The sequence below is a fragment of the Haematobia irritans genome, chromosome 2 (assembly GCF_050003625.1).
Source record: "Haematobia irritans isolate KBUSLIRL chromosome 2, ASM5000362v1, whole genome shotgun sequence".
In the NCBI taxonomy this organism is placed as follows: Eukaryota; Metazoa; Arthropoda; class Insecta; order Diptera; family Muscidae; genus Haematobia; species Haematobia irritans.
In genome coordinates, this window is record NC_134398.1 from 182,384,970 (window position 1) to 182,402,444 (window position 17,475).

A 17,475-nucleotide genomic window follows, 5' to 3' on the forward strand; every position below is an offset into this window, starting at 1 on the left:
CATGCACTACTCCCTCGCTCTCTCTCTCTCTCTTACACTCTTACCCAAAACTCTTATGAATACAAAGGCAACCATGGCAACCCAAAGAAAATGCAGTGTAAATGAAAACTTATTCCAAAGGATGCAAGAACGAGCCAAACACGAAAAAAACAACAAAAGCGAATATCAGGATAACTTCTATCCAATTACAAAGGATGATTGGTAAGGAGCGTGAAAATAAGATAAAGGGGGGAGGGTGGATAAAATGAAAATGCACAAAAAAAATCAAACAAAAAATTAATCCAACGTTCAAAAATCAGGATAACAAAAACAATGAAATGACAGCAGCAGCAACAATAAACTTATCACAAAGGACAATTCATTGTTGCTGTCGATGTTGTTGGTGGTGGTGGTGGGTTTTTTCTTCAATTTTGCTTTTGGCTTTCATTTATTTGGTTACTTACTTTTCCTTCAGACAACTGCCAAAATCATGTTGCGAATCATTTTCATCATACGGTTGGGATGTCGATGTCGTTGGCGACAGGGGTGGTGATGCAACTGCTGATTGCTGCTGTTTGAGCAGTTGTTGTTGCTGCTGTTGCAACTGCTGCTGAAAGAGCTCATGTTGCTGTTGTCTCTGTTGCGGGCATTCTTGGGGCGATAAAGATGACAGGGGCAATGGTGTTGTTGGGGGCGACGATGAAGACGATGACGATTGATGGTGATGGTGGTAGTTTGCCAATTTTGTTTGCTGCAGCAGGTGATTATGGTTGTGGGAGTGGTTGTGATGATGGCCGGTAATGCCATTGCCACAGGGTGAGCTCGGTTGTTTCTGATAGGGATGTATGGAATTGTGAGTGATGTGACACAATTTGTTTCCATTGCTGTCCAAGCCATTGTTGTTGTTATGATGTTGTTGGTGGTAGTGGTTGTGATGATGATGATGGTGGCTGTGTGAGTGATTACCGTTTAAACGTAATGACTGATTTGTTTGACTGTCTGGACAATCCGTTTCGTTTTGTATTTCGGTCTTCAAATCTGTCTGATAGCACAAAGGACTTCGTAGAATCGAGCGTGACAATGACTTTTGAACCTGATTATGCTGCAGCTGTTGGTTATTGTTATTTGCTTGCTGGGACGGAGAATTATTTCCAGAGCCAGGTGAGATTTTACTAGCCAAAGCATCCAGAGAACTTAACATTATGTTAACTTCTTAATTTTGGAATACCGTTTTTGCTGGTCGTTTTGGTTGGAGTTTTTTTTTGGTCTTGTTTTTATGTAGGTGATTGCAATTGCAATTTTTTCTAAGCCAATATTCACTTTAATTTTTTTTAATTTGGATATTTTTTTATTCCTCTAATTGATTGATTTTTTTAATATAATTTCTGAAATTTTTTATCACTCTTTTTTATTTGCATTTGGTTGCTGTTGCCTGAAGGAAAAGTTTTGAAGAAAAAGAGAGAAAGAGAAAAAATTTGGAAAAAATGCGATTAGTACAACAATGAAGTTCGAATTGTTCAATGATATGAATATTAGTAATAATGTAAGCACATAAACACATATTTACCATTTATTTTTAAATTAAAAAAAATACATACATATTATATTTATATAGACTATATATTCTATTTAAGGTTAATGTTCAAATGTTTACAAATTCTATTTCTATAGAAAATTTTTTCAAAATTTTATTTCTATGGAAAATTTTGCCAAAAATATTGTTGTTTTTGATTTCAGCTTAAAACCATGCCTTAACTAAACTACAAGTGTAGCATAACCAACAGAGGAAAATAATGTTTGTCAAATTTATTTGGGCAAAGCCCTATTGACTGCAAGATGGTTGGACGGACGCACGATTCGGAATTACCACATTCCTCATCAACATACTCCACTTGCAGCAAAACTATCAACCAATTATCAGAACAAATTCTGGTAGTTCACCAAACCCAAAGTGAACCACAAAAAAAGATTGACGGCTTTTGCCGAAATAAATCTTTGTACAATCATTTCTCTTTTCCTTTGTCAAAATTTTATTTTACTTTGTCAAAATTTTAGTTCTATAGAAAATTTTGTTCAAATTTTATTTCTATAGAAAATTTTGTCAAAGTTTTATTTCTATAGAAAATTTTGTTCAAATTTTATTTCTATATAAAATTTTGTCAAAGTTTTATTTCCATAGAAAATTTTTTTCAAAATTCTAGTTTATTTTGTCAAATAGTTTTTCTAATGAAAATTTTGTCAAAATGTTATTTCTATGGAAAACTTTGTCAAAACTATATTTCTATAGGAAATTTTGTCATAATTTTATTTCTATAGAAACTTTTGTCAAAATTTTAGTTCTATAGAAAATTTTGTAAAAATTTCATTTCTATTGAAAATTTTGTTAAAATTTTAATTCTGAAGAAAATTGTATATCTATAGAAAATCTTGTCAAACATTTTATTTCTATGGAAAAGTTTTTCTAAAGTTATTTCTATAGAAAATGTTGGTAACATTTTTTTTTTCTATTTAAAATTTTGTCAAAATTTTACTTCTATAGAAAATTTTGTCAAAATTTTATTACTATAGAAAATTTTGTCAAAATTTTATTTCTATAGAAAATTTTGTTCAAATTTTATTTCTATAGAAAATTTTGTCAAAGTTTTATTTCTATAGAATTTTTTCAAAATGTTATTTCTATGGAAATTTTTGTCAAAGCTATATTTCTATAGGAAATGTTGTCATAATTTTATTTCTATAGAAACTTTTGTCAAAATTTTAGTTCAATAGAAAATTTTCTCAAAAATTTCATTTCTATCCAAAATTTTGTCAAAATTTCGTTCCTATAGAATTTTTTTTTTTAATTTTATTTCTGAAGAAAATTTTATATCTATAGAAAATTTTGTCAAAATTTTATTTCTATAGAAAAGTTTTTCTAATGTTATTTCTATAGAAAATTTTGGTAAAATTTTATTTTTATTCAAAATTTTGTAGAAATTTAATTTCTATAGAAAACTTTGTCAATATTTTATTTTATTTTGTTTTTTTTTTTATAGAAAATTTTGTCAAAATGTTATTTCTATAGAAAATGTTTTCAATATGTTTGTATTTACAGAAATTGTGTCACAATTTTATTTTTATGGAAAATTTTTTCAAAATTTTATTTCTATAGAAAATTTGTCAAAATTTTGTCTATATAGGAAATTTGGGCAAAATTTTATTTCTATAGAAAATTTTGTTAAAATTGTATTTATAAAGGAAATTTTATATCTATAGAAAATTTTGTCATAATTTTTTTTCTATGAAAAATTTTGCCAAAATTTTATTTTATTTTGTTAGAATTTTAGTTCTATTGAAAATTTTGTCAAAATTTTATTTCTATAGAAAATTTTGTCACAGTTTTATTTCTATAGAATTTTTTGCAAAATTTTAGTTTAGTTTATATTTTTTTTTATAGAAAATGTTGCCAATATTTTATTTCTATAGAACATTTTTTCAAAAATTTTATTTCTATAGAAAATGATGTCAAAATTTTATTTCTATAAAAAAATTGTAAAAATTTTATTCTATAGAAAATGTTGTCATAATTAATTTTCTATAGAATATTTTACCAAAATTTAATTCTATTGAAAATTTTGCAAACATTTTATTTATGTAGAACATTCTGTCAAAATTTTATTTCTAAAAAAAATTTTGGCGAAATTCTATTTCTATAAAAAATTTTTTCAAAATTTTATTTCTATAGAAAATTTTGTCAAAATTTTATTTCTATGGAAAATTTTGTCAAAATTTTATTTCTATGGAAAATTTTGTCAAAATTTTATTTTTATAGACAATTGTGTCAGAATTTTTTTTCCGAAAATTTGCCTGAATGTTATTTTAAAAGAACATTTTATATCTATAGAAAATTTTGTCAAAATTTTATTTCTTTACAAAAGTTTTTCTTATGTTATTTCTACAGAAAATTTTGGTAAAATTGTATTTCTATTGAAAATTTTGTCAAAATTTTATTTCATTTTGTCAAAATTTTAGTTCTATAGAAAATTTTGTCATAATTTTATTTCGATAGAAAATTTTGTCAAAATTTTATTTCTATAGAAAATTTTGTCAAAATTGTATTTCTATAGAAAATTTTGTCAAAATTTTATTTCTATGGAAAATTTTGTCAAAATTTTATTTCTATAGAAAATTTTGTCAAAATTTTATTTCTATAGAAAATTTTGTCAAAATTTTATTTCTATAGAAAATTTTGTCAAAATTTTATTTCTATAGAAAATTTTGTAAAAATTTTATTTCTATAGACAATTGTGTCAGAATTTTTGTTCTACAGAAAATTTGCCAGAATGTTATTTTAAAAGAAAATTTTATGTCTATAGAAAATTTTGTCAAAATTGTATTTCTTTACAAAAGTTTTTCTAATGTTATTTCTATAGAAAATTTTGGTAAAATTGTATTTCTATTGACAATTTTATCAAAATTTTATTTCATTTTGTCAAAATTTTAGTTCTACAGAAAATTTTGTCAAAATTTTATTTCTATAGGAAACTTTGTCAAAAGTTTATTTTATTTTGTACTTTTTTCCTATAGCAAATGTTGTCAAAATTTTATTTCTATAGAAATTTTTTTGTCAATATATTTGTTTTTACAGAAATTGTGTCACAATTTTATTTCTATGGAAAATTTTGTCAAAATTTTATTTCTATGGAACATTTTGTCAAAATTTTGTCTATGTAGGAAATTTGGGCAAAATTTTATATCTATAGAAAATTTTGTCAAAAATTTATTACTATAGATTTTTTTTATTTTAATTTATTTTATATTTTTTTCTATAGAAAATGTTGCCAACATTTTATTTCTATAGAACATTTTTTCAAAATTTTATTTTTACAGAAAATGGTGTCAAAATTTTATTTCTATAAAAAAAATTTGTTAAATTTTTATTTCTATAGAAAATGTTGTCATAATTTAATTTCTATAGAAATTTTTGTCAAAATTTTGTTTCTATAGAAAATTTTGTCAAAATTTTATTTCTATAGAAAATTTTGTCAAAATTTTATTTCTATAAAAAATTTTGTAAAAATTCCATTGCTATAGAAAATTTTGTCAAAATTTTATTTCTAAAGAAAATTTTTGCAATATTTTGTTTTTATAGAAAATTTTGTCAAAATCTACCCTATTGGTACAATTCTAGCATAGAACAATAAAAATGCCTCAAATTTACCTATACCTCTAATAAATATGTATCGCCCGATAAATAATAAATGTACTTTTGCGAAATGGCACAAATGGCTTCAGCTATGCTAACATTATTGTCAATTGTTTTCAATTTAAAAAAAATGTTCACCACAACTTTTATTAAATTCCAATAAATGCGTTACATTGTTGTCATCCACAATTGTTTATCTGTTTGTTTTTGATTTTTTGTTGTTCATAAAAAAAAATGAACAGATATTGCATAAAGGAATATCCCAAGCATTACAGTAACTGAGCAACGGCTACTGGCCAACAAGTAAAATACTTAACAATTTCTTTTTATTATCACTTAAGGGGAGACACACTTTACTGCACACACAAACAGACACAAGCCATTGAAAGGGCAACAATAAATGGACTCAACAATGTTGCTGCTTCTTGTAGCATAGTAGCACACTGGCCTGCAACAATGTATGTATGAACAACTACAAGAACTCTTACAATGCTACCATTACAAATGGCACCCGCGGCTATTGTTGTAACTCTACTAACCATTTCTCTTTTTGGTTGTACATGGTTCAAGAGAATTTTAAGCCAAAAGCTTAAACTCACTACACGTGCGTATGTATGGATGACTGTCTGTGGGTATGTGGGATGAGTGTAAGTGAAATAAAGCTGACCTAAGCCTTAAAATAAACAAACTTATGGGAGTGTATATAGTATATTTTGAAGCGGAAGTTCATGACAATATGGTTATGTGTGGTATTACTAGTTTCCACCCACCCCTTTTTTTGTGTATTTAAACAAAGATGAGACTTTTATAAGTAGAAAAGGGATCAAAGAAATAAAGAATTTACTTGTGTATTTTAGGCTAAGGCTGATGAAAGATATTTAAATAGGGGATTAATTTTCTATATTCTTTTAATGACAATCGCTAGGACAAACATTCTATTTTATACCCTCCCCCATAGGATGGGGGGTATATTAACTTTGTCATTCCGTTTGTAACACATCGAAATATTGCTCTAAGACCCCATAAAGTATATATATTCTGGGTCGTAGTGAAATTCTGAGTCGATCTGAGCATGTACGTCCGTCCGTCCGTCTGTTGAAATCACGCTAACTTCCGAACGAAACAAGCTATCGACTTGAAACTTGGCACAAGTAGTTGTTATTGATGTAGGTCGGATGGTATTGTATATGGGCCATATCGGTCCACTTTTACGTATAGCCCCCATATAAACGGACTCTCAAATTTGGCTTGCGATTGCTCTAAGAGAAGCAAATTTCATCCGACCCGGTACATGGTGTTAGTATATGGTCTCTAACAACCATGCAGAAATTGGTCCATATCGGTCCATAATTACATATAGCCCCATATAAACCGATCCCCCGATTTGGCTTGCCGAACCTCTAAGAGAAGCAAATTTCATCCGATCCGGCTGGTACATGGTGTTAGTATATGGTCTCTAACAACCATGCAAAAATTGGTCCACATGGGTTCATAATTATATATAGCCCCCATATAAACCGATCCCCCGATTTGGCTTGCAAGGCCTCTAAGAGAAGCAAATTTCATCCGATCCGGCTGAAATTTGGTACATGGTCTCTAACAACCATGCAAAAATTGGTCGAAATCGATCCATAATTATATATAGCCCCCATATAAACCGATCCCCCGATTTGGCTTGCGAGGCCTCTAAGAGAAGCAAAATTCATTCGATTCGGTTGAAATTTGGTACGTGATGTTAGTATATGGTATCCAACAACCATGCCAAAAGTGGTCCATATCAGTCCATATTCATATATAGCCCCCATATAAACCGATCCCGAGATTTGGTTTTGGAGCCTCTTGGAGAAGCAAATTTCATCCGAGTCAGTTGAAATTTGGTACATTGTGCTAGTATATGGCCGTTAACAACCATGCCTAACTAGGTCCATATCGGTCTATAGTTATATATAGCCCTCAGATAAATCGATCCCCAATCACACAAAAATTGGTCCATATCAATAATTGTATATAGCCCCCATAAGAGCGACCCCCATATTTCAATTCTGGCTTCTTACGTACCGTGCAAAAGTCCATATCGATTCGTAATTATTTGTAGACATACCTACACATACTTTTTTTTTGTCTAATGTATACCACGTATGGACTAACTCACAATTTAGAAAACGATTTAAAATACCACAACCCAAGTAATTCGATTGTGGATGACGGTCTTTCGTAGAAGGTTCTACGCAATCCATGGTGGAGGGTACATTAAGATTCGGCCTGGCCTAACTTACGGCCGTTTATACTTGTTTTTAAGCTAATCCTTTCATGTAATGGATAATGGACATATTTTAAGACACATATCAAGCTATGCTTAACCCATCGACGACTAATGACGACGAACCACGGTTGCCACTCGAGCCTAAAATAATCTACCAAAATTTGGAGGAAATTTTACCAAAAATTTTATTTCTTTATAAAATTTAGTCAAACTTTTATTTTTATAGAAAATTTTGTCAAAATTTTATTTCTATGGAAATTTGGAAAAATTTTATTTCTATAGAAAATTTTGTCAAAATTTTATTCCTATAGAAAATTTATCAAAATTTTATTTTTGTAGAACATTTTGTCAAAATTTTATTTCAATAGCAAATTTTGTAAAAATTTTATTACTATAGTAAATTTTGTCAAATTTTTATTTCTATAGAAAATTTTGTCAAAATTTTAGTTCTATAGAACATTTTGTCAAAATTTTATTTCAATAGAAAATTTTGTCAAAATTTGTTTTCGATAGAAAATTTTGTCAAAATTTTATTTCTATAGAAAATTTTGTCAACATTTGATTTCTATAGAAAATTTTATTTCTATAAACAATTTTGTCAAAATTTTAGTTCTATAGAAAATTTTGTCACAATTTTATTTCTATAGAAAATTTTGTTTAAATTTTATTTCTACAGAAAATTTTGTTTATTTTTTTTCTATACAAAAATTTTGTCAAAATTTTATTTCTATAGAAAATGTTGTCAACATTTTATTTCTATCGAAAATTTTGTCAAAATTTTATTTCTATAGAAAATTTTGTCAAAATTTTATTTCTATAGAAAATTGTGTCAAAATTGTATTTCTATAGAATATTTCGTCAAAATTTTATTTCTGTAGAACATTTTCTCAAAATTTAATTTCAATAGAAAATTTTGTAATAATTTTATTACAATAGAAAATTTTAATAATTTTATTACTATAGAAAATTTTGTCAATTTTCTATTTCTATAGAACATTTTGTCAAAATGTTATTTCAATAGAAAATTTTGTCAAAATTTGTTGTCGATAGAAAATTTTGTCAAAATTTTATATCTATAGAAAATTTTGTCAAAATTTTATTTCCATAAAAAATTTTGTCAAAATTTTAGTTCTATAGAAAATTTTGTCACAATTTCATTTCTATAGAAAATTTTGTCTAAATTTCATTTCTATAGAAAATTTTGTTAATGTTTTTTTCTATACAAAAATTTTGTCAAAATTTTATTTCTATTGAAATTTTGTCAAAATTTTATTTTTATAGAAAATTTTGTCAAAATTTTATTTCTATAGAAAATTTTGTAAAATTTTTATTTCTACAGAAATTTTTCCAAGATTTTATTTCTATAGAAAATTGTGTCAAAATTGTATTTCTATAGAAAATTTTGTCAAAATTTTATTTCTGTAGAACATTTTGTCAAAATTTTATTTCAATAGAAAATTTTGTAATAATTTTATTACTATAGAAAATTTTGTCAAATTTTTATTTCTATGGACAATTGTGTCAACATTTTATTTCTATGGACAATTGTGTCAAAATTTTATTTCTATAAAAAATTTTGTCAAAATTTTATTTCTAGAGAAAATTTTTTCAAAATTTTATTCTATAGAAAATTTTGTCTAAATTTTATTTCTGTAGAAAATTTTGTCAAAATTTTATTTCTATAGAAAATTTTGTCTAAATTTTATTTCTATGGACAATTGTGTCAAAATGTTATTTCTATAGAAAATTTTGTCAAATTTTTATTTCTATGGACAATTGTGTCAAAATTTTATTTCTATGGACAATTGTGTCAAAATTTTATTTCTATAAAAAATTTTGTCAGAATTTTATTTCTATAGAAAAATTTTTCAAAATTTTATTCTATAGAAAATTTTGTCTAAATTTTATTTCTGTAGAAAATTTTGTAAAAATTTTATTTCTATGGACAATTGTGTCAAAATGTTATTTCTATAGAATATCTTATAAACATTTTTTTTTAAGAAAAATTTGTCAATATTTTATTTCTATAGAAAATTTTGTCAAAATTTTATTTCTATAGAAAATTTTGTCAAAATTGTATTTCTGTAGAAAATTTTGTCAAAATTTTATTTCTATAGATAATTTTGTCAAAATTTTATTTCTATAGAACATTTTGTCAAAATTTTATTTCAATAGAAAATTTTGTCAAAATTTGTTTTCGATAGAAAATTTTGTCAAAATTTTATTTCTATAGAAAATTTTGTCAAAATTTTATTTCTATAGAAAATTTTGACAAAATTTTATTTCTATAGAAAATTTTGACAAAATTTTATTTCTATTGAAAATTTTATCAAAATTTTATTCCTATAGAAAATTTTGGCAAAATTTTATTTCTATAGAAAATTTTGCCAAAATTTTATTTCTATTGAAAATTTTGTCAAAATTTTATTCCTATAGAAAATTTTAGCAAAATTTTATTTCTATAGAAAATTTTGCCAAAATTTTATTTCTATTGAAATGTTTGCCAAAATTTTATTTCGATAGAAATTTTTGTCAAACTTTTATTTCGATAGAAAATTTTGTCCAAATTTTATTTCTATAGATAATTTTGTCAAAATTTTATTTCTATAGAACATTTTGTCAAAATTTTATTTCAATAGAAAATTTTGTCAAAATTTTATTTCTATAGAAAATTTTGTCAAAATTTTATTTCTATAGAAAATTTTGACAAAATTTTATTTCTATTGAAAATTTTATCAAAATTTTATTTCTATAGAAAATTTTGTCCAAATTTTATTTCTATAGCAAATTTTGTCAAAATTTTATTTCTATAGAAAATTTTGTCAAAATTTTGCCAAAATTTTATTTCTATTGAAAATTTTGTCAAAATTTTATTTCTATAGAAAATTTTGGCAAAATTTTATTTCTATAGAAAATTTTGGCAAAATTTGATTTCTATAGAAATTTTGTTCCAAAATGTTACTTCTATGGACAATTTTGTCAAAATTCTATTTCTATAGAAAATTTTGTCAAAATATTACTTCTATAGAAAATTTTGTCAAAATATTTTTTCTATGGAAAATTTTGTCAATCATTGAAGACATTTCAATTAAAAAAATTAATTGGATCAAATATTTCGTCATTGAATCAGAAAAAAAATGTTTGTGTGTAAGGACAACGTTTTTAGGGAGTCAAACACAGTGCAGTGTAGTGTTTCTCATGCCTTCCTTGAATATAGACACGCAGAGAAAATGACATCAGCACAATGTTTTATAATTTCTAGATGAGTGTGGAGAATCTTCCATTCTATGATGGGCGATACAAAACTCAGAAAGAAATATTTTTTCAAAATTCGCAATTGATGACAATATCTAATCCATCATATCTCTGTGTTCACCCGTAACCCATCTGTTCGTTTTAAAATTTGCAAGAAAATTTCCATACCAACTTCATTGCTTCTAATATACTTCCTAACACTTAATTTTGAAACACAATAGTCTGAAGAAGAAAAAAAAAAAACATAAATGTTGATAAACTATTACACTCTACATATGCAGGGTTTATGTTTTATAGAGTAGGGAAAAATTTCCAGGCTCCTTATATTGAGTGTGTGTGTCTGTTATATATGCGATTGTTTACTACTATTGTCCCCTTAACATAGAGAGAATATAAACTGTTTTTCCTAAGCTGAGAATACCATAACAACTACAAAAATATTTTTAAATGTTTATTTTATTTTTTCCTTCTGCTCCTTTTCAAAGGGATATTGTTCCTCCGTTTGCTTTGGTGGCTGTGACCATGATACAGGATAAATATGTCTATTTCTAAAGTAACCTGTCACATTCTTAAGTCCATAAAGATCAAAACAATAAATGTGAATACTTTGGGGACCAGTAGCTATTGCTCTAGATCCTTTTTAAATTGTAATAAGAAAATAAAAAGATTTTTTTGTTAGTTACTCTTGCTGATGGAAATAACCATTTAACAAATTGGATCTTTACGGATAGAAAAAAATACATAGGAATTAAATGGACCTTAAAAAAAAGATTTTTATTTTGCCTTTGGCTTTAGTAAATAAATTTAAAAAAATACACACAAGCTAACGTTTATTATTTATTTCTTGTTTTCTCTATGAACAGCTTTGGAAAGTAAGTAAATTTTCAAATATTATTTTAAACAATACCTTGGCATTTAAATTAAAACGAAGACTCTTAAAATATCTTCAAAACTATAAAGAAATTTAATAAACAATTTATTTCGATTTTTTTTGTAATATTACCTAACTATACATTTTTTTTTATTTATTATTTTTTTTTTTTTTTTGAAAAGCTCTTACATGTGATTTCAAAAATTCATAGAATAAATCATGTAGTAGACCGGCTGGCCACATCTGGACCACTGGTTTGCTTCTCACCTGAAATTCATTTGGATTTGCTGGCAGACGTGTTGGCATATTTAAATGCTATTAAATATTTAACGTTACAATACCATAGAGTATCACAAACTCCGCCCCATAACTCTTAGGGTATAAAGGATTATGACTTGTTTACAGTCACAGGACAATGGAAAATTTTCATGGTATAGATTAAAATCTTAACACGTTTTTTAGTTACAAAAATTAAAAAAAAATTGATAGCATTGAAGAATTGTTTTTAATTTTTAGAGAAAAATTGACCACAGTTCCATAGAATTTTCGTTATGGGAAAAATACAAATCTTGTACGCAAGCTGAACATATAGCGAGAACAGATACAATTCATATAAAAAAATTGATTTTGACGTATCAAAAAATGCAGAAACTTTGTCTGGGAATGAGCCAAAATACCGCAGAGCCACTTTTGTGCTCCTTTGGCGGTCGTTCGAAAACCATATTTTGTGTCAAAGAAACACAATTCGAACAAATCTAAACAGATTCAATAATTTGATGTTATTTTGGAGTAAACTGTTGGTCCCTGTGGTCATATGAACATACCTCCGACGATGTTTATATTTGAGAGCTATATCTAAATCTGCACCGATTTCAATTAAATTTGGTATGAACTGCAAGAATTTTAACTATACTCCCTGTGCAAAATTTCACGTAAGTCGGAGTACGACTTTGTCCTCTGTGGTTATATGAGTGTAGATCGGGCGAAAGATATATATGGGAGCTATATCTAAATCTGAACTGATTTCTTGAAAAAAAAAATCTGAAAACATTCAAAACACATACTTGTGCCCAATTTGAAATCGAATGAACTAAAACTGCAACATAGAAGAACATTTAAAAAAAAATTGTTTTGTACTGTTTGCTCCAATTTTGTGGTTATTATGAAAAAAGATTCTGCGAAAGAAATGTGTTATTATGGTATGTTGAAAGCTTATTTAGTAGTTGTTGATCACTCTTATTTGTATGTATAAATATTCCTTGAAATGTTAAGATATCGATATTATAGAAAATTTAGTCAAGATTTTATTTTTATAGAAAAATTTGCTAAAATTTTATTTCCATAGAAAATTTTATCAAAATTTTTATTTCTATAAAAAATTTTGTTTAAATTTTATTTTTATTAGTTTTCTTTTGATTCGACCTTTAATAATGTATAATGATTTTTTTGTTTCTATATGGAATGTTGTCAAAATTTAATTTCTATAGAAAATTTTGTCAAAATTCTATTTCTATAGAAACTTTCAAAATCTCAAAATTTAATTTCTATAGAAAATTTTGTCGAAACTTAATTTCTATAGAAAATTTTGTCAGAATTTTATTTCTATAGAAAATTTTATTCTTTTTGCGTGGTTTTAAGCTCCAATCAAAAAAAAAAAAATCAACAACAATGATTAAAGGAAAAAAACCAACAATAACAAAACAAAACGAATGAAAATTTTATTTTTATTAGTTTTCTTTTGATTCGACGGTTATCAATATATGGAAAATTTTATCAAAATTTTATTTCTATTTAAAACTTCGTCAAATTTTTATTTTTATAGAAATTTTTGTCAGAATCCTATTTCATAGGAAATTTTGTCAAAATTTTTATCCTATAGAAAATTTTGTCAAAATGTTACTTTTGTAGAAAATTTTGTCAAAATTTTATTTCTATTGAAAATTTTGTCCAAATTTTATTTCTATAGAAAATTTTGTCAAAATTTTATTTCTATAGAAACTCTTGTAAAATTTTTTTTTTCTATTGAAAATTTTTTCAAAAATTTTATGTTCTTTACTACAGAAAATTCTGCTACATTCCCCTTATATAGGAAATTGTATAAATATTTTATTTCCATAGGAAATGTTGTCGGAATTGTATATATAAAGAAAATTTTGTAAAGATTTTATTTTTGTATAAAAAATTCCTTAAAATTTTATTTCTATAGAAAATTTTCTTTACTACAGAAAATTTTATCAAAAATTTATTTCTATAGAATATGTGGTCAAAATTTTATATTTCTATAAAATTTTTGTCAAAATTTTATTTCTACAGAATTTTTTGTGGACATTTTATTTCTATAGAAAATTTTGTCAAAATTTTATTTCTATAGACAATTTTCTCAAAATTTTATTTTTATAGAAAATGTTCTCAAAATTTTCCTTGTATAGAAGCAATGGTTAGCATGCCCGCCTTGCATACACAAGGTCGTGGGTTCGATTCCTGCTACGACTGAACACCAAAAAGTTTTTCAGCGGTGGATTATCTCACCTCAGTAATGGTGGTGACATTTCTGAGGGTTTCAAAGCTTCTCTAAGTGGTTTCACTGGAATGTGGAACGCCGTTCGGGCTCGGCTATAAAAAGGAGGTCCCTTGTCATTGAGCTTAACATGGAATCGGGCAGCACTCAGTGATAAGAGAGAAGTTCACCACTGTGGTATCACAATGGACTGAATAGTCTAAGTGAGCCTGATACATCGGGCTGCCACATAACCTAACCTAACCTATATTTATAGAAAATGTTGTCAAAAATGTCGCCAAAATTGTATTTCTGTGGAAAATTTTATTTCTATAGATTTTTTAAAATTTTTTTTCTATAGAATCTTGTAAAAATTTTATTTCTTTTGAAAATTTTGTCAAAATTTTATTTCTACAGAAAATTTTGTCAAAATTTTATTTCTATAGAAAGTCTTGCCAGAATGTTACTTTAAAAGAAAATTTTGCGAAATGTTATTTCTGTATAAAATTTTGTCAAACTTTTATTTGTATAGAAAATTTTCTCAAAATTTTATTTTTATAGAAAATGTTCTCAAAATTTTATTTCTATAGAAGATTTTATCAAAATCTTATATCTATAGAAAATGTTGTCAAAAATGTCGCCAAAAATGTATTTCTGTGGAAAATTTTATTTCTATAGTTTTTTTCAAAATTTTATTTATATAGAAAATGTTGTCAAATTTTTATTTCTATTGAAAATTTTGTCAAAATTTTATTTCTAAAGAAAATTTTGTCAACATTTTATTTCTATAGAAAATTTTGTCAATTTTTTTTTCTATAGAAATTTTTGGCGAAATGTTATTTCTGTATAAAATTTTGCCAAAATTTTATTTGTATAGAAAATTTTCTCAAAATTTTATTTGTATAGAAAATGTTCTCACAATTTTTCTTGTATAGAAGATTTTATCAAAATCTTATTTCTATAGAAAATATTGTAAAAAATGTATTTCTGTAAAAAAATTTATTTCTATAGATTTTTTTTTCAAAATTTTATTTCTATAGAAAATTTTCTCAAAATTTTATTTCTATAGAAAAATTTGTCAAAATTTTATTTCTTTAGAAAATGTTCTTTACTACAGAAAATGCTGCAACATTTTCCGTTATATAGGAAATTGTATAAAAATTTTATTTCCGTAGGAAATGTTGTCAGAATTGTATATCTATCTAACGGAAATTTTGTAACGATTTTATTTTTTATAAAAATTTCTTAAAATTTTCTTTCTATAGAAAATTTTCTTTACTACAGAAAATTTTCTTAAAAGTTTACTTGTATAGAAAATTTTCTTAAAAGTTTACTTGTATAGAAAAATTTTATCAAAATCTTTTTTCTTTAGCATAAGTGGTCAACATTTTATTTCTACTGAAAATTTTGTCAATTTTTTCTTTAGAAAATCTTGCCGGAATGTTATTTTAAAAGAAAATGTTGCCGAAATATTGTTTCTAATTTTGTCAAAATTTTATTGCTATAGAAAATTATGTCAACATTTTATTGCTATAATTTTTTTTCAAAATTCTATTTCTATAGAAAATTTTGTCAAAATTTTATTTCTATAGGAAATTTCATCAAGATTTTATATCTAGAGGACATTTGTGAGGTACGTCTTAGGTGAAGAAGAAAAAAAGAGAGGCAAAATCTACCAAAACATCAAGAAACCTACCAAACAGTAAAAAGGCAACCATTTTTAGTAGAAGTCTAACAATTTTGGCAACCTTGCTCAGGGCCCCATCCTGGGCATTATTATCAAAGGCACCATGTCTCTATCTCGTCGCATTCTAGTTGTTGCAAACATATGCACTGACCCTGTTCGACAGTGTGGAGCAGCGAATAAAAACTAAAAGTAATATTCAACATACATTACAGCATTAATTCCTTTATAACAAAAAAAAAGACTTTAGCAATGAAGTTATCAGTTATCCAAATTATTGAAATAACCGCATTTGAAAAATTCGATTTTCAAAATTGCAAAATATCCACTTTTGCTGAATATAAAACTTAATTTTACCCAAATATTTTGAATTCAAAGTTCCTTCTATTTTAAATAAATATATTATGGCACTGATTGTTCTAAAATATGTGACCTCTACTGTAGTCTTGGATTTGAAAAACAATGCAGTGTCAGAAGCACATTGATAAAAATCCATTTCGACTGAGAGACTTTAAAAATGCAATCAAAAAAAAAAAAAACAACAACATCTAGTCATACGAAAGTACGACGACCAAACTTTCTCACACTCACATACATACATATATGATCAAATTCATCCAGATGCATAACTTTAGAGACATGACTAAGTGTCTGTGGATACATCTAAGGAGAGTGGTGTTGTGTAAAGAAAGATATACTCACATAGAGTAAGAGATTGCCATACCGTTACATCATACTAAACAAGAACTAGAGTTTTATATGTAAGCTCCAGTTTACTCGTTATAATCTCTCTCTCAAAAAAATATATGTAAACAACAACATCTTGTATGAGAACCACACAAAATGGGGAGAAAATTGTATCACCCTATTACATAGCTCTACACAGTCTCTTAGTTTCTTGTTTATATCCGACTCATTGACATTACCAAGAATACTTTGTGGCTGCACTCGGTGTCAATGTATCCTTTTTCATTATTGCAATTATCTTGTGAATATTTGTGTTTGTAAACACTTAAAATATGTGAGAAAGGGAATGACTTAAAACAAAACAAAAAATCCCATAAAGTAAATAACTCAAATGCTAAAGAAGAAAAAGGCACTTGAGAGAGGGTCTTTGTGTAGGTGAATGATTTTTTGTTTTGTTTGTATTATGTGCCTGTACAACCTGAGGTTTCAATTTATATATAAGCATGTGTTTGTTTTTTTCGGGAGGAGGGTGATGAAAGAGCATAAAACTTACTTTTTTTTGACATACTCTCATATGCTACAAAGGACCTCATTACAAATTTTCACTTCCTTTAGTCTAATGTTAAGTGTATTTTGTAATGTCTTTGGTTTGCTGCACATTGCTGCTGCGGCTGTGGTTGTTTATTTTACTTCCCCAAAGATTAAATATTTTTACTACTAGCTTCATGACTGGCTAGACTTGGGTTTTTTATTATGCCAGCAAAGACCAAATATGGAGAAGAACAAAAAAAAAACATAATTTTAAACTACGTAGCTTCTAAATGCATCCTTCTAATCACTGTGGATACCAAACTTTATACATACTTGGTTTGTTTTCATCTGCTTGCAGAAAAAAAGTAGAAACTAGTATATACGGCCGTGAATTAGACCAGGCCGAATCTTATATACCCTCCACCATGGATTGCGTAGAAACTTCTACTAAAGATTGTCATCCAAATCGAAGTAGTTGGGTTGCGGTAACTCTTGCCGATGGCAAGGCCGCTTAAAACTTCTT

The 17,475-nt window shown here is 26.2% G+C and overlaps 1 protein-coding gene across 4 annotated transcripts in view; it reads right to left on the reverse strand.

The window, feature by feature from the left end:
- The window catches only part of bru1 (bruno 1), a 618,688-nt gene that overhangs the window by 446,635 nt on the left and 154,578 nt on the right, over nucleotides 1-17,475 (reverse strand). For all 4 annotated transcript variants that reach the window (XR_012719747.1, XM_075296969.1, XM_075296970.1 and 1 more), the window contains exon 2: nucleotides 444-1,411. Coding sequence is in view for 3 of the 4 variants with exons in the window: in XM_075296969.1 (XP_075153084.1) it covers nucleotides 444-1,180 (737 nt within the window). In the remaining variant the exon portion in view is untranslated. The remainder of the gene's footprint in view (nucleotides 1-443; nucleotides 1,412-17,475) is intronic.